The sequence below is a fragment of the Dasypus novemcinctus genome, chromosome 12, assembly GCF_030445035.2.
Source record: "Dasypus novemcinctus isolate mDasNov1 chromosome 12, mDasNov1.1.hap2, whole genome shotgun sequence".
NCBI classification, from domain to species: Eukaryota; Metazoa; Chordata; class Mammalia; order Cingulata; family Dasypodidae; genus Dasypus; species Dasypus novemcinctus.
Window position 1 is genome coordinate 59,237,171 of NC_080684.1, and position 27,125 is coordinate 59,264,295.

The following is a 27,125-nucleotide window of genomic DNA, read 5'->3' on the forward strand; positions in this document are numbered from 1 at the left end:
AAAAAATCAAGAGGTATCAATATAAGCATCTTATTTACAGACATAGAGATAAATACCAAAATAATGAGCTAAGAAAGATGAAAATAGTTGCCTCTAAGGAGGGGCAAATGATGGGGAGGGGGTTGTTTGTTCATCACAAATTTTGCAGAACTGTTCAACTCTGAAAAATGTGCATTTATAACTTGATAAAATAAGAAACAAACTTTTTTGATTTTATTAAAAAGATGTCTTTTTTTTCTTTAAAATGTCTAGGGAAAAAGGAAAAAAAAGTCTAGGAATAAACAGGGTTGTATTTCCTCCCCATCATGAATTATTCTAAATAAGTTTTTCAGAGACTATGATCATTTAATATATCCTTCATGGCTGAAAGATCCAAATACGTTAAGAGCTTTAAGTGCAAAACATTGAAAGACCGATTAAGATAACTAAAAAGGGAAAACTATGCAAGGATAACATATACGTAAATCAATTAAAATATTTAGTGACAATAAGAAAGAAAAAGTTTAATTAGTCATCTTTAAGCCGTAGTATGTAGACTTTTCTTATAATGTATAAATTAGATTTTTCTAAGTAAATTTGGTTAGGAACTTATACATGTCTTACTTTTTACTCTATTAGGATGTAGATATGATGGATCAGAATGGAATGACGCCTTTAATGTGGGCAGCTTATAGAACTCATAGGTATGTAACCATTACCAAATACTTACTCAGATCATTTTCAACTGTAAATGCATAATACAGCATAAAACAATTGATGAGAAAAAGTGGTTAATATTATACTTACTAATATTTACAGTTTTATTATGAGTATATAGTATATAACCGAAATTACTCTTTTGGATGTTTTGGTGTCTCTGTGCTTACTTCAGCCTTGGTAATTGCAGTGCCCTCTATTTCTCTTATTAATTTCCAAGAGTGAAAGAAAAGGTTATCTTCTTTTTTAAAAAGCAATTCATTTTTTTATATCCTTTGCATATTGGTGAGTTTAATATATTAATCTGTAAGTGATTTTAAATAATTTTTGGAACAAGACAGATTTTAATTAAATACTAAATGGTTTGATTGTATAGGTATTAATAACATTGATCTCTAGATCAAAAATAGAAATTGTCAGCACCAAATACACTGTCCCTTGGAACTATATTACTTCATATGCTATTATATATACTTAATATTTCATTTAAAATATTATTTCAGTATTAATTATAAAGTAGCTGATGAGTAGGTTAAAATAGTAGTGTTCCAAGATGGAATATGAATGCAGCCACAGTCAGTTTAGTGTCTGTATGATTTCTATAATTGAAATTAGGGTTGTTGTTGTTGTTGTTTTTTTTTCCTTTTCAGTGTGGATCCAACTAGATTGCTTTTAACATTCAATGTTTCAGTTAACCTTGGTGACAAGTATCACAAAAACACTGCTTTGCATTGGGCAGTACTAGCAGGGAATACCACAGTCATTAGTCTTCTTCTGGAAGCTGGAGCTAATGTTGATGCCCAGAATATCAAGGTAAAAATAATCCTATATTGATTATGGGAAATGTGCCTACTAAGATATGAATTCCTCGATAAAATATAGATTTTTTGTAGACTCTCAGAGTTGGAAGGGAGAGTTCAATCCTTTGCTTCCATGCAAGAATTTCCTTCCAAAGACTGGATTATTTACTTTTGCCTTGCAATATTGAAGTAATTTTCAGGTTTTGATAGCTTTTTTGTGAGTGAATATTCTAATTGGTTGTTGAAAATTAAATTATATAATTTGTGTTTTTGTAGATGAAGGGAATAGTTTTTTTTTTATTCAAGATGATCATTACAGAGAATCACAGCTGAATTTATTTGTAATTAAACCATATGCATAAAAAATTTTAGTAATCACTTGATGTGGTTATTTTATTGTCTTATTGTTTTAAAAGTCAAGACCTTTAAATCTGATAAGCGCCTTTTGATGTTTATATGAGAATACCTCCCTCCCCACCTCCTCTGGAGTAATTCAGGAAAGGTACACAAAATCATCAAAGAATAAAGCACAGTTAACTTTTGGATTTTGAGCATTTTGAATTTTGTGTAGGTATTCTGTGAAGACATGCAAAAAGGGTCTATTGGTAGTCTCAAACTTTGGTTAACCATTCTCATTATTAAAGCTTTAGGATATACCATGTCTTTTAGGAATAGTTTTAAGACTCTTTCTGTGAAATAACTTCAAATTTTTTAACGTCATCTTTTCATAGTATGCATTCATAAATAACTTTCCACCCATTGAAAAATGTTCTTTAATTTTGGCTATAATCCATAGTATTTTCTGAGTCCTGTTTCTTAAATCTCTTCTAAGGAATGTGTGCTAATTAAATATGAAGGACAGAAATATCAAGTCATATACTAATCCAAAATGGCCAATCAAAAAGTAGGTTATCACCTGCTGGATCAGGGTATCTATTATATTCCAGTGAATTCTTTCTTTCTCTATTTAGTTACTTTAAGAAGACAAGATTAAACAAATAAAAAATGAAATAGCTTATGCTAATTATGTATGGGATAATTTAATTAAGAATATAACCAATCTTTATAAACTAGTCTAATCACAGATATTTATTTTAAAGTACATACCTAATATTGGAAACTATAAGAAGTTGATAAAAGCCTTTTTTTTCTTTTTAAGTCTTCTTATTCCTATCCAAAGTGGTTAGAATGGTCAACTAAACAAGGAAAGAAGAAATTCAGCATATATAATGCCTAACATATTATAGACACTCAATAAGTATTTGTTGACTGATTAATGAAGATTTGCATAGTTTTGAGCCTTACCTGAGCTAGTTTCCTTAATTCTGATAGTATACCTTTTCAGCCACTTCAGAAATTATAAAGAGAAAGTTTTAAGTAGGAAAAGTTCATAAAACTGGGATTGGTAAATTAGACTAACCCCTAAGGCCTAAAGTATAGGTGAAGAAGGGAAAAGTTTGACGAATAACTATCCCCAGAAGAAAAAAAGTAGTGCATTTACCTTATGTTTTGTTATCTGAACTTTGGAGTATTATTTTTTCTTCCCTTTGCCACTAGAGAGCATTTTTAAAGTGATCATGCTCCAGGAATGCATTTTGAGATATTTAGTGTTATATTATTGAAAAAAATAGAACCAATTTCACTGTGGCAAATATTTTCCATAGAATTTCTGCCAAGAGATATAATCCGTATGTGAAAATTAAAATAAATCCGAAGAATTAGGACAAGATGATTACATTGTTCTGAAATTTGAAAGTAGTATTGTACATTTTCAGAGCTTTTTAAAAAATCCCTTTATAATTCCATATAAAACTTCTGATAATTTTTCTTCAATCATGATCTTTAAATATTTAAGATATGGTTTGTAAATTTAGGATTTTTGCAAATAAATAATGGAAACCTGTGTTCCTCATTAACCATTGCATAAACTTTTAATTAATTATAGTAAAATAAATAATCTATAACAATTTCAACAGAAAAGAAAAGGTAAAAGTATAGATATTTGAAATGATATAAAAGGTTTGAATCTTATAATTTTTTAACCTCTTTAATGTAGTAATCTATGTACAACTCAAAATTTCCCATTTACCACTTTCAAGTGTACAGTTGAGTTGTACTAATTACATTAACAATATTGTGTCACTATCACCAGTCTGTTAACCCCAACTTTTCCATCACCTTAAACAGAAACCCTATTCCCATTGAGTAGTAACTCCCTCTTTCCTCCCCCTCCCCCAAATTTGTGTACCTTGCATTTTTAACATTTTTTAGGTTCATGCCCATGAATTATTTGAGACCAAACTAGGTTAAACTGGAATGTAGCATCCTTAACTTGTGCATCTTTGTATACCTTCCAGAGTCGGCTGTAAAATAATTGAGCTTGTTTGCACATTTATTTAAATTCTTTTTGTTCCTAGTCATTTTCTTTTTGTTAATGTTGTGATTTTATCTACACTTAGGATCAAGATTGGCTATTGACAAAAATTACTTTAATTTCCTGGTAGCTTCTGGAGTGATTTTCTAACAATATATATATATTTTTTAATTTGTTTATTCCTTTTTTAAAAATTAATTTATTTTTGTAATTTTTTTTGTCTTTTTTTTTTTTAATGTTGCATTAAAAATTTTTCAACAATATTTTTAAGGAAAATAAAGTCTAAAGAGTTGCTTTAATTGTTCAGGGAACACAGTTATGCCCACAGTGGTGAAAAATACTTTTTTTTGTTTTTAAAATGTCCTTTTTATATAATTTAAAGGATGAAATTAGTATCAGATGCATATTCCACTAGAATCTGGCATTCCTAATAAGCTCAAGTCTAGTAACTTCCAGTGGAAACCATTTGTTCATTCAGTAAACAGATTCACTGCTGCAGAGTCACAATATTCAAGACTAAGAGGCCCTATTCTCTCTTAACTTACATTCTCTTGAGGACTTTGACAATAAGTAAATGGAAAACCAGGCAGGCAAATGTGATAGAATGATGAGGATGATGGGGGAGTAGCCACACCTATTAAGAGCGATTTGGGAATGCCTCTGAGGAAATAGCATTTGCTTGAGACTTGCATGATAAGAAGAGATCAGTCATGTAAAAGTATGTAGGAAAAATTTTTCCATGTGAAGGAACCAATAAGTGCTAGAGGCCCTAGGCAGAAATGATTTTGCCATATTTGAGGTACAAAAGTAAGTGAGCAAAGGGGTAAGGTCACTGAAAGAGACAGATGCCAGATCCTATAAGCAGTTGAAAGGATTTCTATAGGCTGGTTATATGATCTGCTTTTTAAATATTTGAAAGATTAGTTTTATTGCTGTATGGGGAATACATTTAAGAATTAAGAAAATGAAAGGGATGGATATTGTTGTTACAGTAAATAGTCAAGTGTTGTTGGTGGCTTGGGCTTGAATAGTAGGAGTTGAGATGGAGAAAATTAAATGGATTTGGAGATGTTAGAGTAGAAATAAAAGAGAAGATCAGATATGGGGTGAAAGAAAACATTGATGATTTAGGTGTTTGGTTTGAATAACTCAGTGGCTCGTGAAAGCACGTATTGAAGTTGTGAAGACTGAAGAAGAAATACTTGTTGAGAGGAAAGGTGATAGAAATTGGTTCTGTTTTGGTCGTATTTAATTTGAAGTGATGCCTTTTAGCCGTGTAGAATACCAAGTGAATTAAATAAATTTAAATTGCTTCAAACTTTCGAAGGGAAAATTGATTTAAACAAAATGGATTCTGGGAGCAGATGTGGCTCAAGTTTTTGAGCATCTGCTTCCACATGGGAGGTTCCAGGTTCATTCTCCACTGCCTCCTAAAAACAAAGCAAAAAAACAACAAGCAAACAAATGAAAAAAGACGCAACTTCTCAGGGGGCTAGTGTGACTCGTGGTTGAGCACCGACTTCCCATATATGAGGTCCTGGTATCTCAAAAAAAAGATTCTTTCCCAGGAATTTGGCAATTTATATATATCTGTGCATGTTTTCATTTTTCATATTAAATCTTAGGAAAGATATTTTTGCTGATAATCATGAATTGTAACAGTAGAATATAGGCTGCCAATCTGGATAGGGCTTCACATAGCTAGTAAAAGTTACATTCTTCAAAGAATATGAAAAATTTTATTTTATAGTAATATGAGTAATAGTTGATTCTATTCTAAAATAGTGATTTTCTAAGTATTAAGTTTCTTAGAAATCTGTCTTTTTATATTAAACTAGAGATTTACCCTTGTAGTTAGTTATTTGAGTTAAGACATTAGATTTCCTTGTTTTTGTAAACAAAAAAGTTTTATCAAAATAATATAGAACAATTTTGGAGAAAATTCACATTAAATGATAGCTAGTTTTCAGATGGCTATTTATATCACTCAGAGAATCAGGATTGGCCATATAGTCCAGGGGAAAGGTTTTTAATTTGGGATCCACCAGTGGACTCTGGTAAAGGTGCATCCATGGATCCCTAAAATTATTTTAGAAAAGAAAAAGATGCATGTATTAGCACTTTTCTGGGTAAATAGATCAGTGACTTTAATCAGATATCACTCAATAAAATCCAAAAATCACTGACCTGGGTAATAATTATATAGAATAAATCCAAATCTTTTCTTGTTAAGTAACAACAACAGGAGAAAAAAAAAAAGCAGGATTTGGAATATTTTTTTAAAAAGCATAACCTATGTATTCAGTAATCCCTTTTTATGGTAGTGGTATGATTTTGAATTAAAAAATAAGAATTTCCCCCTAGCATACAATTTTGGTTATACATATATATTTTGATAAACTGAGTTTAGGGGCAATTACTTTCTAGGCATGCTATCCAATTATTTATAATCTTTCCTTTCTGAAATTATGAAAAGCATAATTTTAACTTATACAGAATATAAAACTACCAAACTTTAATTAGTATATTAAGAGGACTTTTATATGGTTTCTTAAAATGAGGTAAGAAACTGTTTTCAGAAAATAGTTTCCATTGCCTCTTAAGTACCTGACCTAGGTCACCCCAAAAAAATAATTTTTTTTTCTTGAAATTTAACCTCTTATAGGCAAAATCTCAAGTGATCTTCCATCCTAACCATAATGCTTATCTGATCAAAACCCTTGAAAAATTTCTTTTATTACCAGTTACATAGTCTGTAAATACTCCATGTAGAATCTTATTGATGGTTGTTGTTATTTATTATTTTCACTGACACATGGAGTGACCAGATGTAGACTTGTTCAGAACCTGGTTTTAATATAGTTCTTTAAATTGTATTTATTTTACCAGCTGAATAAAAGAACTAAACAAAAATAGTCAGATGATTAGAGGAGTAGTTGAAAGATTTCTTAAAGCTCCCTCAATCTTTTTATCTAGGCAATCCTTAGGTGTCACATGGGCCTCTAGTGGAAGGGATGCTCAGCTGGACCGAGGCAACTGCAGGATATTCTCTGGGAGTTGTTACCCAAGGGATTGCTTTTATTCAGGTAATCTTTCTAGTTTGGATTAATTAGTTGGTTTTGACAACTTAGTTGGTTATGGAATTTTGGAATAGGTGAGGAGATATTTTAAAGGAAATATCCCTATTTTTGGAAGACTAACCTAGAATTAGCCCATTTCCTATTAAATTTCATTGTTCCTTTAATTAAGGGCTGGTTGGGCTTTTTGTTGTTGTTATTGTTTTGTTATAGCTGCTGTTGGTGGTGGTGGTGTGCTTTTTGTTTATTTTTATTGTCTTAGTATTTTAAAAAGTAAACCATATTCTTGGTGAGTAATCATCCCTTATAAGTAAGGTACCCCAGGGCTCCCTAGTCCTTTTTTTTTCACCCAATTTTTGAAATACAATTTCAATAGTTTTTAAAATAGTTTTGAATATTCATATGTGCACTCCTGACATATTGGCAAGCAACATTTTTTATTTCACTTTTCTTTTTAAAGAAATAAATAAATAAATAGTGGAGAATATTATTAGAAATATAGGTGTCCAGCTACTTTGCAAAAGGAAAGATAAGATTTTCAGTCACTAGGCAAAAGGAACATAAATCTAGAATTGAAGACACTTATTTCTTGTTTCTTATTTCCTTTAAAACATTTTAGTTCTATTCACTTATACTCCCTGGCATTCTTTTTCTTGGGCTAATAACAGAGCTGCAAGTCTATAACTTGAACTTCTGTTTTCTATTACTGGTTTTGTTCTCTTTGGAAATGCCAATCCAGAAGTCATAGGAGTAGAAGTTAACTTTTCTTTTCTTCCCTATTCTCTTAAGACTCTTCTTATATCTGAAATTAAACAGAGATTTCTGGCAATTTAGTGTTATAGGTTAAACTCAGTTGATAGCCTGTGATCCAGCAAGTATGGAAATACCTACTTTTTGATTTGCTCTCTAATGTAATTAAACATGCAAGCAGAATTAAAATAAGATGAGTAAATAAATTTTTTGATTCTTTGTTGAATGGGAAAGGATAATAAGTAATATAAAATGATTTAGACTCTTAAGAATCGATACTTTGTCCAGTGTCCAAACAGTAATGTCAATGAGCTAATAGTACAATCTTAATTTTATTTTTATGAAAATGTTTTAAAAGCTAGTAACTAAACTCTTATTTTTAATGTGAAATTCTTCTACTTATATTAATAGGGCGAATCAGCACTTGATTTGGCAAAGCAGAGAAAAAATGTGTGGATGATCAACCATTTGCAAGAGGCAAGGCAAGCAAAAGGATATGACAATCCATCTTTCCTTAGAAAGCTAAAAGCTGATAAGGTAAACTCATGACACATTTTCAATATATAACCTTTTTAAGTAAGATTCACAGCCATACTTTCTTACCATGAGTGTTTATAGTGTTCAATTTTGGCATTGTCCTGTGTAGATTTTTGTTTTGTTTTTTCTATTGAAATACTTTCAAATAGGACAGTTACAAAAATAATACAAACCCCATATAGAGAACACTAACATACCCAGATCCACCACTTTTTAACATTTTGCAACATGTGCCTCTTCATTCTTTGTATTTGTCTGTCCATCCATTTGTCTGTCCACCATCTATTTATCAATCCATTTTCTAAACACCTGAGTGTAGGTTGTATACATTAAGCTCCTTGAACACTTATTACTACCATTTTCATTTAAGTACAAATATTCATTTATGTAGTCACTTTTAAGTGTAGCTATCAAGTTAAGAAATTTAACATTGATATAAAGCTTATAGGTGATATTCCAATATTTTCTTATGTTCTAATTGTGTCCCATTGAGCCTTTTCTCTTTTATTATTAAGTCTATCCAGGATCATGTACTGTATTTGTCATTTTCTCTTTTTTGCTTTTTTTTTTTTTATTTGTGGGCACATATAAACAACAAGAGCATTCCCATCTCAACCACCCCCAAGCATACCTACTATTTAATGGGATTAATCACATTCACAAAATTGCAGTATACCCTCACCATTTTCCATTACTAAAACTTGCCAATTCTCCCACATAGAAACCTAATACCCAGTATGCATTAACTCCTTATTCTTCCTGCTCCCAACTACTGGCAATTCCTGTTCTCTAATTTCCATCTCTGAGCTTGCATATTCTCGAGTAATTTCTTTGTCGTTACCATGGGACTAAAAGTTAACATGCTAAATCTAACAATCTCATTTGCTTTGGTACCAACTTAACTTCAATGGGGTACACAAACTATGTTTCTGTGCCCCTCCAACTCCTACCTTTATGCGTAGTTCTTTGTCACAAATTAAATGTTTAAATATTATGAGTCCAAAATCACTGATTTATCCTTATATTTCATGCATTTGCCTTTTAGATTCTGTAGCAAATGAAATGTATAGTTACAAACCAAAAATAAAATAATACTGGCATTTACATTTACCCATGTTGTTACCCTCAAGTCCCTCAAGTGGCTATGATCTGTTATCTATCATATGATCTGTTATGATCATGTTATCAAGTGGCTATTTAACCTGTAGAGCTCTCTTTAGTATCTCATCTAGGACTAGTCTAATAGTGATAAACTCCCTAAGCTTTTGTTTATCTGGAATGTCTTATTCTCTCCTGCGGCGGCTTGCTCGGTCGGTAGAGGTGGGGTCTGGCTGCGGACGAGGGGTCGGTCCAGCTCTGGACGAGGGGTCGGTCCCACTTGGGACGAGGGGTCGGTCCGGCAGCAGACGAGGGATCGGTCTCACAAGGGGTTGCGCGGTTCGGCTGACGGGGTCGCCCGGCGAAGCCAGCGACGAAGGAGTCGCCCGGAGAAGCAGGCGACGAACTGGGGACAAGGGAGGCCAGGCCCTTGTCAGGGGCTCTCAGGACTGGAGGGCGCACGGCAGAAGAACTACCGCAGAGACAAGGTAAACACGCAGGTCCACTTTATTGAGGAAGAGGCAACAGTTTTATAGGGGCTGGGAAAGGCTGATTGGTCGAAGCCACGCCCTGTTCTGATTGGTTGCTGGCGAAAGGTCAGTGGGCGGTACTGGACGGGGGAGGGGTGGTGGTTAGGGATTGGCTGTCGCTGTTGCTGGGGGAAGGGGCAGGGTTTAGGGATTGGTGGCTGCTGTTGCTGGGGTGGAGGGCAGACTTGAGTTTCCCGCCCACGCCTGGCTGTTGCTGCTGTCGGGGGGAGGGAAAAGGGCAGACTGGATTTTTCCGCCCACGCCTGGCTGTTGCTGCTGTCGGGGGAGGGGAAAAGGGCAGACTGGAACTTTCCGCCCTGCGCCTGCGCAGGGAGAAAGAAGAAGAAGGGTGCCGCCCCACAGGCATCGTGTGGCGCCATCCGGGAGGAGGGGCAGCCGCGGAAGCATGGCTGCCGAGAAGGGGACACCCGAGGGCACTCTGCGCCCATGCCGAGCTCCCTTCAGGGGTGGCGGTGAGTCCGACCAGCCACCCTATTATGGGGGCAGCGGCTTGGCCTGCCGCAGCTGCTCCCCCGCCAGGCCAGCAAACCACACTTCAGCCCGAGGGGTGACCACACTCTCCCTCATTTTTGAGTTTTGCTGGATATAGAAGTCCTCATTGGCAATTTTTTTTGCTTTTAGCACTTTAAATGTATGATCCACCTGCCTTCTTGCCTCCATGGTTGCCAATGAGAAATCGGCAATTAATCTTATTAAGGCTCCTTACTACATGCCACATTGCTTATCTCTTGAAGCTTTCTAAATTCTCTTTTCAACATTGGTACTCAATAGCTTGATTATAATATGATGTGGTGTGGAACTATTTGGGTTATTCCTGTTTGGAGTTTGTTGAGGATCTTAGATGTGTATATGCATGTCTTTTATTAAATTTGGGAAATTTTCAGCCATTATTTCTTTGAATATTCTCTGTACCCCTTCTTTTCTCTGCTGGAATTCCCATAATGCAAGTAATAGTATGCTTGAAGATGTCCCACAAGACCTGAAGCTCTGCTCACTTTTCTTCATTCTTCTTTCTGGTCTCTGGCTGAATGACCTCAATTATATTAATCTTCATGCTCATTTATTCTTTCTTCTGCCAGCTCCAATCTGCTCTAAGGAATTTTTAATTTCCGTAACTATGGTCTTCAGCTCTGATTCCTTTTCATAATTTTCATCTCTGTTGATAATTTAATTTGTGTTTAAAAAGTCTTTTTCTGGTATGTTCCAGGTCTGGTTCACCTCATTGATGGTTTCTAACATGCTTTATTCTTCTTCTTTGCCTGTACCATCACTTCCTGTTTCTTTGTATGTTTTGTGACCTTTTGCTGAAACCTGGGCATTTTGATATTTTAATGTGTTGTTCCTGGAATTTAGATTATGAGACATCTGTTTCTTAATCTGTTTTTCCAGCTGGAATTATGACAGAGCTTTCCTTGAATGCCAGGAACTCACAAAAGAGAGGTGGGGGGCAGGGAGGGAAGAAGACACTTTTCAAATATCTGTATATTGACCTGTGCAAGTGGTCTCTGCCAGGGCTTATCCATAATACATAAGTTTAGAATGTAGCTCTGGGCTCCCTGATCATTGCTTTGCATGTGTCTTGTTTTGGGCCTGCATGTGTTGCCCTAGGAAACAGGTTACCTACAGTTCTGGGTACTAACCTATATGTCCTACAGCCAGCATTCCCTCGTCCCAGGCAGCATGACTTGACTGCTTTCCCCAGTGTTCTGTGAGCTGTTCTACACATGGGGCAAATTTTGGGTTGGTCAGTCCCTCAGATCACTACCAGACAGATTGGACCAGACATAAAAAGCTCCCACTATGTGCACAAGGGTTACTCTGCCTCCTCCTGTACTGGGAACAGGAATCTAAATTGGGAGCCCCATACTGAGCCACTGAAGGGTGATGGAGGGGCCAGCCAGGACTCCACAAAATCCTAGTTTTTAAGTAGCCTTTTTCTTGATTTGACAATCACCTTGTAACTGCAGTCCTGGTTCTGTCAGTTCTTGCTTGTTTTTCAAAGCTGCTGTCGGGGGATAGAGCCCTGAAGCATCTTACCCTATCTTTAACCTGCCCAATGCAAATTTAAAATATTATTTTACCCAGAATAAAAGGAAATTATATAGCAAAGTTTCTCAGGGCTTATAGTTTCCTACGTAGTTGATGGCCTGTTTGTGTTGTTTGATATTTAAGAAGGAAAGGTATATGTGAAATTGTTTAAAGCTCCATAGGCTTCTAGAATAACTTTTAGTTAATTTACTCATCTGGTCTCTTTAAGTAATATATAAAATAAAGGGTTTTCCTCTTTATGTGTATTTGTTAGTATGGTAAAAAAAAAAATCCTAGTCCTAATACATACTTTTTGTAACTACTCATAACTAGCTGTAATTAATTTGACCTTTCTATTCTTTTGTAATACATTGTTACTTTTTAGAGTGAATGCCAGACATCTGTGGAAACTCCCATTTTAGATCTTCCACGTACCTTCAATTTTAAACTGTGTGACTATTGGCTCAATTGTCCCATAATAATAATATGGTTTCAAAACTAAAATCAGTTACTAAAAAGAGTGATCTAGATTCTTTCCAAAAAAATTCCACTGGAAAAAAAAAAGAGAAATTAGCTGCCTTGACAATTCCTTTATATACCTAAATAATTGGCAAGTTTTCTCCCCCTTGTCAGTAATCACAGCTTGACTGACAACAACCCTTTAATAAGTCACCATCTTACTTGGGCTGTTCTAGTGGTTTGTTTCACAGTCAACACTGATCTATCTGTTTTCAGGACAAGCGGACTAGTTTTAATAAAGAGAATCACACTTGAAAGGAGTACTTTATTTATTTGTAGAAGTATAGACTCCTTTAATATACTGAAAAATCCCCTAGTCCATTTCTTAGGTATGAGAAGAATAAGATTTATAGTTTATATGTATGCCTGTTTTCATTACTATAACTGAAAATAATGAGCAGTTTTTGCATCTTTTAACTTGTTCATTTTGCCATTAGAAATTATTTATTTATTTCTATGTTGCTTTGTTCTCTATGATTTAGAGTAATTTTGCTAAACAGTGAATAATGGCTATGGTTTCATAATAATTAGTAATAAAAATGCCTTATGTAAAAAAAAAAAAAGTCTTATGTTATTTTGAAAGTCCCATAATATTTATTCTTTTATTTTGTTGAATATTGTGATGGTTTGAAACTTGATGAATCCCAGAAAAGTATGTTCTTAAAGCTAATCCATTCCTGTAGGTGTGAACCTATTGTAAGTAGGGCCTTTTTATTAGGTTACTTCAGTTAAGATGTGGCCAGGGTGGGTCTTAACCCTCTACTGGAGTCCTTTATAAGAGAATGTAAATCAGAGAAAGAAGAGAGAAAGCCACAGAAGCTAGAAGCTGAAAGCAGCAAAACCTGGGGGAGAAGGGAAAGACCAGCAGATGACGCCCTTTTACCTTGCCATGTGACAGAAGAGTCCAGGATTGTCAGCAGCCAGTCTTTGGGGGAGAAAGTATCACCTGATGATGCCTTGATTTTGACATTTTCATGGCCCCAGAATTATAAACTTGTTAGTTAATAAATCCCCATTGTAAAAACCAACCCATTTCTGGTATACTGCTTTTGGCAGCCTAGCAGACTAAAACAGATTTTGGTACCAGAAGTGGGGTGCTGTTATTGCAAATACCAAAAATGTTAAAAAGAGTTTTAAATTGTCTAATATGTAGAGTTGGGAAGAATTGTGAGATGTCCAATAGAAAAAGCCAAGATTGCTTCAAAGAGGTTGTTGGTAGAAATATGGATGCTAAAGGTACTTCTGTTGAGGCCTTACAAATAAATGATGAGTGTGTCATTGTAGACTAGGAGAAAGGTGACCCTTGTTTTAAAGTGGCAGAGAATTTGGCAAAATCAAGTCCTGGTGTCAGATGGAAGGCAGAATTTAAAAGTGACAAGCTTAAATAGTTAGCTTAGGAGATGTGCAGCCTAGTTTCTCCTTGCAGCTTGTAGTGAAATGTGAGAGGAAAGGGACAAGCTGAGAACTGAAGTCCTGAGCACAAAGAAACCAGAAATTAATGGTTTGGAAAATTCTGAGCTTCTAGAAAAACAAGTCCCCTGAGAATAGTGCTTGGTGTGAGGATTTAAGTGAATGTGGAACCATTCAGTCATTTTATTGCAAGTCAGGATTGGAGGTGCAATTATCCAGGAAGGATATGTGGAAAGTCCTACTGTCTGACGGTCTGGACCCCAGTGTACTACGTGAGAAACACAGTTTTAAAACAAGATCTATATGAATGGAACCACTGCCAGCATGGAATAAGTTGGACAGAAAAGGGGCAAGTTGAAGGAAAAATGATTCAGAGCAGAATCATGGAAGCTGAAGTCTGTACTGAAGACATCTTCTTGGGCCAAGATAGCAAGCCACTTGTGTATGGAAAGGGTGAGTATGACACAGAGCTTGAAGAGGGCTGTCCTTCCACCCCATTGTTGAGGAAGAGTTTTACCACCCCAGTGTTCTGACACCTGGGGAATGCCTAGAGTCTGGCCACCTCCCCCCATCCATTTTTTGAGGAGGGTGGAGCCTAGAGTCCAGCCACCACCTCAATGCTTGAAGAGTGAAGCTGAGAGCCTGGCCATCACTCCAATGCTTGGAGATATTGGAACCTTCACCCCATCATTTGGGGAAAGCATGGCAACAGCGCAAGCCCTTAGAAAGTGTGGGGCTGCTGCTCTATCAGGTCCTGTATTAGTCAGCCAAAGGGGTGCTGATGCAAAGTACCAGAAATATGTTAGCTTTTATAAAGGGTATTTATTTGGGTTAGGAGCTTACAGTTACAGGGCTCTAAAGAGTCCAAGGTACCATATGAGGTACTTCCTCACCAAAATCTGTTGCCACATGTTGAAGCAAAATGGAGGACGATGTCTGAAAGTGTTCAGCCTTCCTCTTTCCTCTTAAGTCTCCATGGGCCTATCTGCATCTGTGTATCTCAGCTGTAGGCTGGCATAGGGCTCAGCTGCTCTGTTCTCTTTGGCTGAAAACTATCAGATGAATGGCTTGTCTCCTTTCCTGGGGCCGCAGGATCAAAACTGACAAAGTTCTCTCCCCTGGCATCTATGGAGCTCTCTCTGTTCCCATGTGTATCTTTTCCTGAGTGAGTATCCGTTTATATAGCCTACCAAGGGAGCAGGGACTCAAGCCTGCACGCCCTAATGATGTGGTCAAATCAAAGCTCTAATCTTAACATAATCACGTAAATGTAAAACTTTGAATTTTTAAAGTTAAACAGTATCACTCCCAGAGGAACAGATAAGTTTACAAACATAATCTCTTTTTGGAATTCATAAAGAATATCAACTGCCACAGGACCCTAAGCCAAAGCATCATTCTGTTAGACCTAGAAGTCTAATAGAGTACGCTCTGTAGAGGTTTGTAATTGTTTAGGACTGGTAGACCCCTGTGTTCCTTCCAGTTTCTTCTTATGGAAATGGAAATGTTTATCCTATGACTGCCCCTTCTTTATATATTGGAAGCAGGTGACTGATGAAAGAACTCAAAGAAGAGCTAAATAAATAAGAGACATAATGTGTGCGTGGATTGGAAGACACAACACAGAAAATGTCATTTCTTCCCAAATTGATACTCAGATTCAATGCAATTCCTATCAGAATCCCAGCAAAATTTCTTTTGTATATATAGACAAGATTATTCTGCAGTTTATATGGAAAGGCAAAGGCAACTGAATAGCAAAAACAATTATTAATTCCATAGTATGGCTGTCCAGTTTGTTTAACCATCCACTGAAGGACACCTACGTTATTCTATTAATATTCCCAACAACCTGGATAAATTTCCAGAGTGAAAAAAAGCCAATCTCATAAGATTATGTACTCTATAATTCCATTTATATAACATTCTCAAAACAACAAAATTAGAGGAATGGAGAACAGACTAGTAATTGCCAGGGGTTAGGGTGAGGAGTGGGGGCTAGAGGAAATTGGCTATAAAAGGGCAACAAGAGGGATTCTTGGGCTAGAAATGTTTTCCAGTTTGACTGCATCATTTTTAGTATTCTAGCTGTGATAGTGTACTACCCTTTTACAAAATGTTACCATTGGAGAAGTCCAGGTAAAGGGTACATGGGATCTTTATTATTTTTTAACTGCAGGTTGTGTAATTATCTCAAAATTTAAAAATTAATTAAAAATTATATTGTTGAATGTTTTAATATACAAATATTCACTATAAAATTCTTTCAAATTTACTGTACATTTGACAATTTCCATAATAAAACATTAGAGAAAATAGATTTCTTATATCTATATGGCAGTGTTTATCACCATTATGTGTTTATGATGTCATCATGTATATATTAAATGACAGTTTGGAAAAAATTTAAAGATAATCTTACCTAAACTTCTCACTCAGATTTATATACCCAATAAAATGAACTTATATTCACACAAAAACCTGTATACAAATGTTTATAATGACTAAATTCATAATTATCAAAGATTGGAAATAACCCAGTGGTACATACATGTAGTAGAATACTACTCTGCATGAAAAAAGGAACAAGCTATTGATACACAATCTACTGATACACAACATAGATGAATGTTAAAAACATTATCTGAGTTAAAGAAGCCAGAGCCCAATTTAAAGGGCTACATTCTGTATGATTCCATTTATTTGTCATTCCTGCAAAGTCAAAACTATAGGGAAAAAAATCACATCAGTGGTTGCCAGGACTGGAGGAAAGAGGGGAATTTGGTGGGTTGATAGATAAATCTTGTTTGTGGTGCTCATCATACTACAATATTATGTTAGTCAAAAACAGAACATACATTAAAATGGTGAATTCTAGTGTTACGCAAATTATATTAATATATTTTAAAATGAAAAGTGGACAGTGGTAGGAGAGAACAAATACCTTTATTACAAACAAACCAAATTAAAGTTATTTTAGAAAGTACTTTTTCAAACTGCACATGTCCACCTTCTCTCCCCATCAATCCATCCTCAACCATACATTCTCTCTCCTTCTCCCAGTTATAAATCTCTAATATCTTTTTTTTTTTTAAAGATTTATTTATTTATTTAATTCCCCCCCCTCCCCTGGTTGTCTGTTCTCTGTGTCTATTTGCTGCGTCTTGTTTCTTTGTCCACTTCTGTTATCGTCAGCGGCACGGGAAGTGTGGGCAGCGCCATTCCTGGGCAGGCTGCTCTTTCTTTTTTTTTTTTTCACGTTGGGCGGCTTTCCTCACGGGCGCACTCCTTGCTCGTGGGGCTCCCCCACGCCGGGGACACCCTTGCGTGGCACGGCACTCCTTGCGCGCATCAGCGCTGTGCATGGCCAGCTCCACACGGGTCAAGGAGGCCCGGGGTTTGAACCGCGGACCTCCCATATGGTAGACGGACGCCCTAACCACTGGGCCAAAGTCTGTTTCCCTCTAATATCTTGATATAAAGATCACACATGTAAGAGATGAAAAAAATTAGAAAGATTAGTTATTTTACTACAGTATAAAATTAAACTCTGTAATCAATACGTTTATTAGTCCAAATTTAAATTATATATTTATTTCAGGAAATGAATTTCAGTAGCTAAATTGGAAGATCAGATCAACATGGCCATTTGTTTGAAAAAATATTTAGTTCACTAGAAGCAGTAGTGTGAAAGGGTTACTAAAAAAAGTGTAATCTTAGTCTGCAGAAAGATTAATATATTTAATGAAGAAAGTAGTATTTCCATTCTGAGCTTTCTTAGTCAGACCTCAGCTGGAATATTTTATGTAGTTTTGTCACATTAGGTAACTAAAGAGAGACTGTTAGCTGTTTTTTGGAAGGTATTACTGCTATCCCTGTATCTGACTTTATCGGACCCACTCCTATAACTTATTTTCCACAATCAAAAAAAAAAAATACTTTAAAATTGTTTAATGCCTATCTCCAAAAACAGAGACCAGCACCTTGAATAGTGGCTGTCACTTAGTAGACATGTTTAAATGAATGAATTTCCATCCCTGTTGCATGTTTGCACAGAGGTAACAGTGGTTCACTTTGTAGTTACTTGAAATATGCAAAACTTTCTGACTGATCATTTGTTTTTCTTTATAGGAATTTCGACAGAAGGTAATGCTAGGAACTCCTTTCCTAGTCATTTGGCTGGTTGGGTTTATAGCAGACCTAAATATTGATTCTTGGCTCATTAAAGGGCTAATGTATGGTGGTGTTTGGGCTACAGTACAGTTTCTTTCCAAGTAAGTATGTTGTTTTTACTATATTTTTAACTATGCATGAAAGAATATAATTTGTGCCCTGTGAGGATAAAAAGTAGTATTTTATGTTTATAAAACTGCCTTTATGTTTGATACTAAATTTAGTGTTTAAAGGACTTTGACAAGTTAAAATGTGAAATCTTTTAGATGTTTTTTAATGTTGTTAAAATTATTCTAAAGTTGCTTTTAGTAACGAAAGTCTGGGACCTAATTTTTAGAATTTTCAATCCATTTTTAGAAATAGTTGAAACATTTCTTTAAAAGTGAATTTAGGTTTGTTGCCCTTTGAATGTAATAGACATATTGCTTATGTCTGAGTAGTAATAATACTTGAGCTAATCTTTCCATAGCTCAGTCAAGAATTATATCTTCTTTGGTCATAGACAGTAAACAAAGAAGTGATTTAATTTGAGTAGCAGAGTAGAGTCGAAGCCTAATTATAATGAGGCACAGTTTTTAAATTCTCTCTTACCCCCTTTTTTATTAAAGATTGTAATCATTCCATTTTCTTCGTATCCCTAGTCCCAGTGCCCCAGGGTTTCCCCAAATAGTAATCCAAGGCAGGTTCCTCTGATATAAAAATTATTACCTAATTTCCATTCCTTTATTGCAGGAGTTCTTAACCAGGGGTCCATGAACTTGAATTGAAATTCAAAAAACTTTATTCTTGTGGGGATGTGTTGGTGTAGGTGTGATATTATTTATTAGATAATACACAGTATAGTGTGCACTTAGTAAGAGGGCCATGGTTTTCACATAACTGGCATAGGAGTCCTTGGGACAAAAAAAGGTTAGGAACCCCTGCTTTAGTGCCTTGTTCTCAGCTGTGTTTTAGAAAAAGAAATCTGAAAACAGTTCACACACAGGTGAGAAAAACTAGAAAATCACTTACATGTTAGCTCAAGAAGGGTGATTAATTCCAGGTAATTAATCTCATTTTTGTATTTCTTGAAGCTCAGAGAGATATTCTAAACAAAAAGTCACCCTGACTTCCTACTCAACCTGCATAGATGGTTGATCCTGTTTATGTTTAATAAAATGTATTAATATTTCTTTTGCCTGAGTTTTAAAAATTGTAAATACAGGCCATAAATTCCACTTCAGTGAAAAGATCTACCCCAGGCTTTACTGGAGTGCGTACTTAAGGAATGATAATGATGAAACGTAGAGAAAAATTTGAGGATTGTTTTGTACTCATTTTTCAAAATTTTAATGCATCTTTGGTGAATAATATGCGCGGTAATAGAGTGTTTACTCAAGTGAATTATTAATTTTAAGAGAATAAGAGTATACTAAAGTTGAACAAGAAATATTATTTTAAGTATTGACGACAGATGGCAGTTCAGTATTTTGAAGGGTCACTCAGCTGTGAATTCATTTATTATTGATTACTATGAAAAGTATCAGTATTTAAGCAATCTGGACTTGTAGTGCTTACTATGCAGAATGAGTTTAATTTTCAATTACATGAATAAATCTTCATTTTTATAATGAAATATAGAGCTCAAACTTTGTAAAACTTGTGTTTTACAGATCCTTTTTTGATCATTCAATGCATAGTGCATTGCCCCTTGGAATATATTTGGCAACCAAATTCTGGATGTATGTGACGTGGTTCTTCTGGTTTTGGAATGATATCCTTTGGTTGTAAAGCTAGAGCAATTTTTGTTTCTTATTTAACATTAGGACTGAACCATTTATGATTTGCTTACTAAAGTACTAAGGGTGAACTACTATGAATTCTGTATACAAATTTTCCATATTTAATGAATTGCTTTTGAAAGCTGCTTTTAATATCAATAATAATTATGGCCACCATTTACTGATTGTTTAAAGGACATTTTCTTAGGTCTTACATGCTCATTTAATCCACACCTTGTTAGTATTGTATTTCCATTGTATAATACCAGCTTGAAAAAGGGAAACTCTTATACTTGCTCAAGGCCACACAACTAATCATTGGTAAAGGTGGAGTTGAAACACATTGTATGTATGACTCTGTAACTCAGATTCTAAACGTCTCTACTGAAGTGTTACTTTCAAACTATTTTCTCTAATTATTTTCTTAATATCACAATTGTTTCCCTATATTATATATTTTATATCAGTTTTGCTTCACCAAACTCATTAATGCTATATCTCCATACATTTTCTAACTTCAGTAAATTACCTCAGTGTAGTATACTTTTTAAAAATAATTTGAGGAGGATTTGGGGAAGATTGTGGAATAAGATGCTCCAGGAATCAGTCCTTCCACCAGAGCAACGGACAGGAACTGTCTAAATCAACTATTTTGAAACTCCAGAGTCCAGTAAAACGTTGTAAAGCATTCAGGGAAGATTGATTGGGAGGAAGAGGCTATTAATACTCTCAAGGCAGGCAGCAATGGAGACCAGCCTCTGATGTAGCTTGATGATGCCATAAAGGGACATAAAAACTCACTTTCCCAAGATTCAGGTGAGCATGGGCCAATTGCTGATGACTATTCTTGATTAGCTACTTCTGACTGCTGGGGATCTAGCTCTGAGGATGGCCGTGTTCCAGCTCATCCTGGACAAGGCTGTGGAGGACACTTAAAGATGGTACCCTTCTTCAGAGCTACAGAGAACAGTTGAAGGGCTGCATTTGCTGGGCAGGTCAAGGAAGCACAGCTTGGGGAGCTGTGGAAGAAGCTCCTGGCACCCCTCCCTCATCCTCTCCCTAGGGCAATTTGCAGTTGTCTCCCTTTGTGGGTCCCTCGCCTTGTTCCAGCTGGAAAAGACTGACTTGGGAAATTCCTATCTGGTGTTCCCCCCTTCCAGAATTTTCCCTTCCAGCAAAAGCAGCTTGAGACGACGAACGCAGTATAAGAATCAGTTGAGTGAGTGAAATTAGCCTGATACAAAAGGCCAAATATTGTATGATGTCACTTATAAGAAACAATTAGTATAAACAAAGTCATAGAGTCAGAAAGTAGTATATCCCCAGCAGCCAGTGTGGGGATAGAAAATGGAAGTTAGGGGAAGCCGACTTGACCCAGTGGTTAGGGCGTCCGTCTACCACATGGGAGGTCCGCAGTTCAAACCCCGGGCCTCCTTGACCTGTGTAGAGCTGGCCCATGTGCACTGCTGATGCACACAAGGAGTCCCGTGCCACGCAGGGGTGTCCCCCGTGTAGGGGAGCCCCGCGCAAGGAGTGCGCCCCGTAAGAAGAGCCACCCAGCACAAAAGAAAGTTCAGCCTGCCCAGGAATGGCGCTGCACACACGGAGAGCTGACACAACAAGATAACGCAACAAAAAGAAACACAGATTCCCATGCTGCTGAAACAACAGAAGCGGGCAAAGAAGAACATGCAGCAAATAGACACAGAGAACAGACAACTGGGGGGGTGGGGGCAAAAGGGGAGAGAAATAAAATAAATAAATCTTTAAAAAAATAAAAGAAAATGGAAGTTAGTGCTCAAATTGTATAGAGCTTCTGTTTGGTGTGATGGAAAAGTTTTGGTAATGAATGGTGGTAGGGTAGCACAACATTGTAAACATAATTAACAACACTGAATTATGTATTTTAATGTGCTAAACGGGAAATTTTAGGTTATCTTTTATTAGAGAAGTTGTGGGTTTACAGAACAGTCACAGGTAAAATGCAGGATTCCCATATACCATGTTGTTATGAACACTTTGCATTTGTATGGAACATTTGTTGTATTTAGTGGAGGAATATTTTTATAGTTATTCCTATATACTATTAACTATAGTCTATGGTTTAACTTAAGTCACTCAAGGACTTTAAATATGCCTTCACAGTGTCTCCTGCCCTTCATGGTTTCTGACAAGAAATCTATTTTTATTCTTACTGTGCAACTGTGCATGTGACAAGTCACTTTTCTCTTGCTGCCTTCAAAATCCTTTCTGTGTATTTTGATTTTGACAATTTCAGTCTAAATATCTTGGAGTAGAACTGTTAGCATCTGTCCTGCTTGGAGTTTCTATAGATTCCTGATGTGTATATTCATGTCTTTCATCAGAGTTGGGAATTTTCATCCATTATTTCTTGAAATTCTCTTTCTGCTCCTTTTACTCCCTCTTGTCATTTTGGGACTAAAATGATGTGTATGTTGGTACACTTCATAGTGTGCCACAGATCCCTCAGGCTATGTTCATAGTTTTTCACTTTTTTCTACTGTGCCTCACACTAGATAATTTCAATTATTTTGTCTTCCAGTTTACTGATCCTTTCTTCTTCCTGTTCAAATATGCTGTTGGAGCCTACTAATGAGTGTTTCATTTGAATTACTGTAGTTTGTGGCACCACAATTTCTCCTTGGTTCTTTTTTTGGTAATTTCTATTTCTTAATTTTGTCCAGATAATGTTTCACTAATTTCTCTTAGTTCATTTTCTGTGGATTCACTTAGCTAATTTCATATATTTAAGATGGTTGATTTAAAGTCTTTGACTCATAGTTCTATTGTATGGATTCCTTTAGGTACATTTTCTGGCACATTCTTTTTCCTCCTATGAATGGTCTGTACCTCTTGGTATTTTATACTTTTTTAATTGAAAACTGGGCAATCCCAGGATATGTTGTTATTACTCTTGAAATGTAATTCTTCCATTCCTCTGACAATACTAGGGTTTGTTGTTGTTGTGGACTGGTGCCATCAAATTATGACTTTTCTAAATTATTTTTCCTCACAAATGAGAATGGAAAGAGAACATAGGAAAAAAGAAAAAGAAAAAGAACCAATTGAGGTAGATAGCCTAGACAAACACTGACTTGCTTTAAGTCTAGCAGGGAATGCCTGAGAGAAAGGAAAAGTTTTTTTCCTGGGAAGTACAGGTGGCATTCAAACTCCTGTAAGCAAGGTAAGTCCTAAGCTACTAGTAAGCACAAGCCCAGGACAAGATGCAGGCCAAGAAAAGACAGCGAAGACCCTACACTTCGCATTTGGTTTGTGCAGGCCTTTCCGATAGTAGGGTTGACACTCAAGAAGATCTGTCATATCACCAGTTTGTTACAAATTCAAGAAACAGACATCTCAGGGAATAAATCCAAGAGTAAACATTTAAAAATATTAAAATGTACAGTGTACAACAAAAGATTACAAGACAGACAAGAAACAGGAAATGGTGGCCCATCTAAAGGGAGAGGATAACAATCCAGAAAATGTCAACAAAGAAGACCAGATTGTGGACCTACTGACAAAGACTATAAAATATGATTTTCACTTTACTCAAGGAGATGAAGGAAAATACAGAGAAAGACTAAAGGATATCAAGAAAACAATGAATGCTTAATAAGAAATGTCATTAAAGAGAGAGAAGAAGGAACCAAACAGAACAACCAGCCTTGAAATTGACAATAACTGAAACAAAAAATTCCCAAGGGTGTTTCGATAGCAGATTGAAGTTGGCAGAAGAAAGAATCAGCAAATTCAAAGATAAAACAATTGAAATTAGTAAAGGCTGAGAAGCAGAAAGAAAAAAGAGAACATAAGAAGTAAAAAACAGTCTAAGACAGATCTGGGACACCAACAAGCCAGAAACAATTAAAGAGATTTAACTGTAATCAGCAACTTCCCATCAAAGAAAAGCCCAGGACCAGTTGGCTTCACAGGGGAATTTTACCAAACAAGAAGAAATTAACACCAATCCTTCTCAAATTCTTCCAAAAGAATTGAAGAGGAGGGGTTACTCCCTAATTCATTTTATGAGGTAAGCATCACCCTCATACCAAAGCCAGATAAAGGCATCACAAGAAAAGAAAATTACAGATTGATATTTAGAGATGCAACAAAATACTAGCAAGCCAAATACAATAGTACATTAAGGGAATTAATTATACACCATGATCAAGTAGGATTTATCTCAGGTATGCAAGGGTAGCTCAACATAAAAAATCCATTAAGATAATAAAATACATTAACAGCAAAGGAAATAAACCACATGATCATCTCAGTTGACTTAGAAAAGGCATTTGACAAAATCCAACACCCCTTGATAAAAACACAGAAAACAGAATGAGAGTATTCCTCAATATGGTAGAGGACATATATATATATTGAAAAACCTACACTAACATTATACATAATGGAGAAAGACCGAAAGCTTTCCCTCAAAGATCAGGAATAAAACAAGGATACCCACTGTCACCACTGTTATTTAGTATTAACACTAGAAGTTCTAGTTAGAGGAATTAGGCAAGAAAAAGAAGTAAAAGGTATCAAATTGGAATGGAAGAGGTAAAACTTTCCTTATTTCTAGTTTGGTTGTTCAGTTAGATCTTTGATCCCTCTCAAGACTGCCTTTGCTGTATCTCAGTAGATTGTGTTGTTATTTTCATTTGTCTCACTATATTTACAGAGTTCACTTGCAGTTTCTTCTTTGACCCACTGATTATTTAGGACTGTTTTGTTTAGCCTCCCGTATTTGTGAATTTATCTCTTTCCTGTCTATTATTGATTTGCAGTTTCATTCCATTAAGATCTGAGAAAGTGCTTTGTATAATTTCAGTTTTTTTATAATTCTTGAGAGCTGAATTGTGACCTTACATGGTCTGTCCTGGAAAAAGATCCATGGGCATGTGAGATGAATGTATTACCCACTGAATTTGGGTACATTTTTCTGTGTATGTCTTTCAGGTCTGTCTTGTTTATCATATTGTTCAAGTTCTCTCTTTCCTAGTTGATCTTCTTTCTAGTTCTCTGTAGAGATTTGAGTGATGTGTTGAAGTCTCCAACAGTTATTGTAGAGATGTCTGTTTCTCCCTTCAGTTTTGCCAGAGTTGGCCTCATGTATTTTGGGGCACCCTGGCCAGGTGGAGATATTTATGATTGTTATATCTTCCTGGTGTATTGTCCCTTTTATTAATATATAATGTCCTTTTGTATCTTTTATAAGTTCTTTGAATTTAAAGTCTGTTTTGTCCAATGTTAGTGTAACTACCTCTCTTCATCTTTAGTTACTGTTTGCTTGGAGTATCTTTTCCCAACCTTTTGTATTCGGTTTCTATCCCTCAGTCTAAGGTGAATCTCTTGTAGGCAGCGGATGGATGGCTCATTTTTTTTTTATCTATTCTGTCAGCCTTTATCTTTTGATTGCGGAGTTTAATCTGTTCACATTCAGTTCTTCTTTGTGCTCACTCAGTGTCTTCTTGATGTCATTTATCTCTTTAGCCATATTGTCTTTCAACTCATTAATTTGATTTTGGAAATTTGTGTGCATCTTGTTAACTAATTGTCTCAAATCCTGCATCTTCTGGGGCTTCGATATATTCCTTTCCTTGGTCCATGTCTTTGATTTTCTTAGTATGGCTCATAATTTTTTGCTGATGTCTAGGTATCTGATTAGGATGGTGAGTTTACTCAGATGCTCAATTTCTCTGTCATAGGGATTTAGTGACAGGAGGATGTGTGTTACTGCTACTCTTTTGTTCTTGGTTCACCCTGAGTCTTTAGGATTACCCCTGTTAGTTGCTCAAAACTGGGCTCTAACCCCAGTAATGGGTTGCAGATTCGCTTCCTAGGGCCTTGGGAAAGGAAGCTATAAAGGTCGGAAAAAGCCTCTCTTACTTTTTCTTAGCAAATTTTTAATTGTCTTTTTTTAAAAAGATACATAGATCACAAAAAATGTTACATTAAAAAAAGAGGTTCCCAGATACCCCACCCCCTACCCCACCCCCTTCTCCCACATCAACAACCTCTTTCATCATTATGGCACATTCATTGTATTTGGATAACACATTTTGGAGCACTGCTACACTGCATGGATTATAGTTTACATTGTAGTTTACACTCTCCCCCAGTCCATTCATTGGGTTATGGCAAAATATATAATGTACTGCATCTGTCCCTGCAGTATTATTCAGGACAATTCCAAGTCCCAAAAATGCACCCTTATCACACTTCTTCTTCCCACTCCCTTCCCTCAGCAACTCCTGTGGCCACTGTCTCCACACAATGATACAATTTCTTCCATTGTCACAATAGTTCGATAGTAGAATACTAGTAAGTCCACTCCAATCCATAATTTATTCCTCCGTCCTGTGGACCTGGGATGGTGATGTCAACTCCACCTCTAAATAGAGAGGGGGCTTAGATCCCACATGGAGGCAATTCTTCTCTTTGCAGTTATAGACCGTCTTGGTTCCCTGGTGTGGTGGTTGACCATCCATACCTCCCTGTTAGCTGACCTGGATAAGTCCAACGGACCGGAGAGTAGGTGTTGCAACTCTGCTAAGGCTCAGGGCCCAGCAGGCATAGGGACAGTCCAGAGATTCAAGTCTCCTGAGGATATACCAACCCCAGTGCCAACCATAGTTTCAGTAAAAGTGACAGAAGAGGCATGTGTAGAGAGGTCACATCTGAGTCCAACTCCATCACACTCAGGAGCACAAATTCCACAGTAAGGCCCACTGGCAAGGCACTCAACTCCAGAGCCATCTGCCATGACCAGAGAACATGTGTGTCTCCACAGCCCTCAGGAGCACTAGTACCTGGGATTGTATCTACTTTGGCTGTCTCTGGGATCCTGTTGAGATGTGCGTAAGTATGACCACTCTGATGACCTCCCAACTCATTTTGAAATCTCTTAGCCATATAAACTGATTTGTCTTTACCATTTCCCCCTTTATTCAAGGTCTTTTTCTCATTGCAACACCGACTGGTGATTGATAGTAATCCCTTGGCTCCAAGTAGGCTCATCCCCAGAAGTCATATCCCACACTGGGGGGAAGGTAATGCATTTACATGCTGAGTTTGGCTTAGAGAGTGGCCACATTTAAGCATCGTGGAGGCTCTCAGGAGGTAACTCTTAGGCACCCTGCAACTCTAGGCCTAGTTGAAATTTCAAGCACAGAGGCTTATAAGCATAGTCATCAGTATCAGGGGCCCATCATTGGACCATCCTTCTGCACTGGTCTTTGCCCTTGCACTTGGGGGAGAAAAGTGTACAGTCTAAAATATAAACTGTAATGTAAACCATAATGGAACCATGGTTAGTAGCTATGTTTCAA

The 27,125-nt window shown here is 36.3% G+C and overlaps 1 protein-coding gene across 2 annotated transcripts in view; it reads left to right on the forward strand.

Annotated features, from left to right (window-relative positions):
* ZDHHC17 (zinc finger DHHC-type palmitoyltransferase 17) overlaps nucleotides 1–27,125 on the forward strand; it is a 224,584-nt gene that overhangs the window by 174,964 nt on the left and 22,495 nt on the right. For both annotated transcript variants that reach the window (XM_058308461.1, XM_058308462.2), the window contains exons 6-10: nucleotides 619–683; nucleotides 1,347–1,509; nucleotides 8,109–8,234; nucleotides 17,972–18,114; nucleotides 19,666–19,766. In XM_058308461.1, coding sequence (XP_058164444.1) covers nucleotides 619–683; nucleotides 1,347–1,509; nucleotides 8,109–8,234; nucleotides 17,972–18,114; nucleotides 19,666–19,766 — 598 coding nt within the window. The remainder of the gene's footprint in view (nucleotides 1–618; nucleotides 684–1,346; nucleotides 1,510–8,108; nucleotides 8,235–17,971; nucleotides 18,115–19,665; nucleotides 19,767–27,125) is intronic.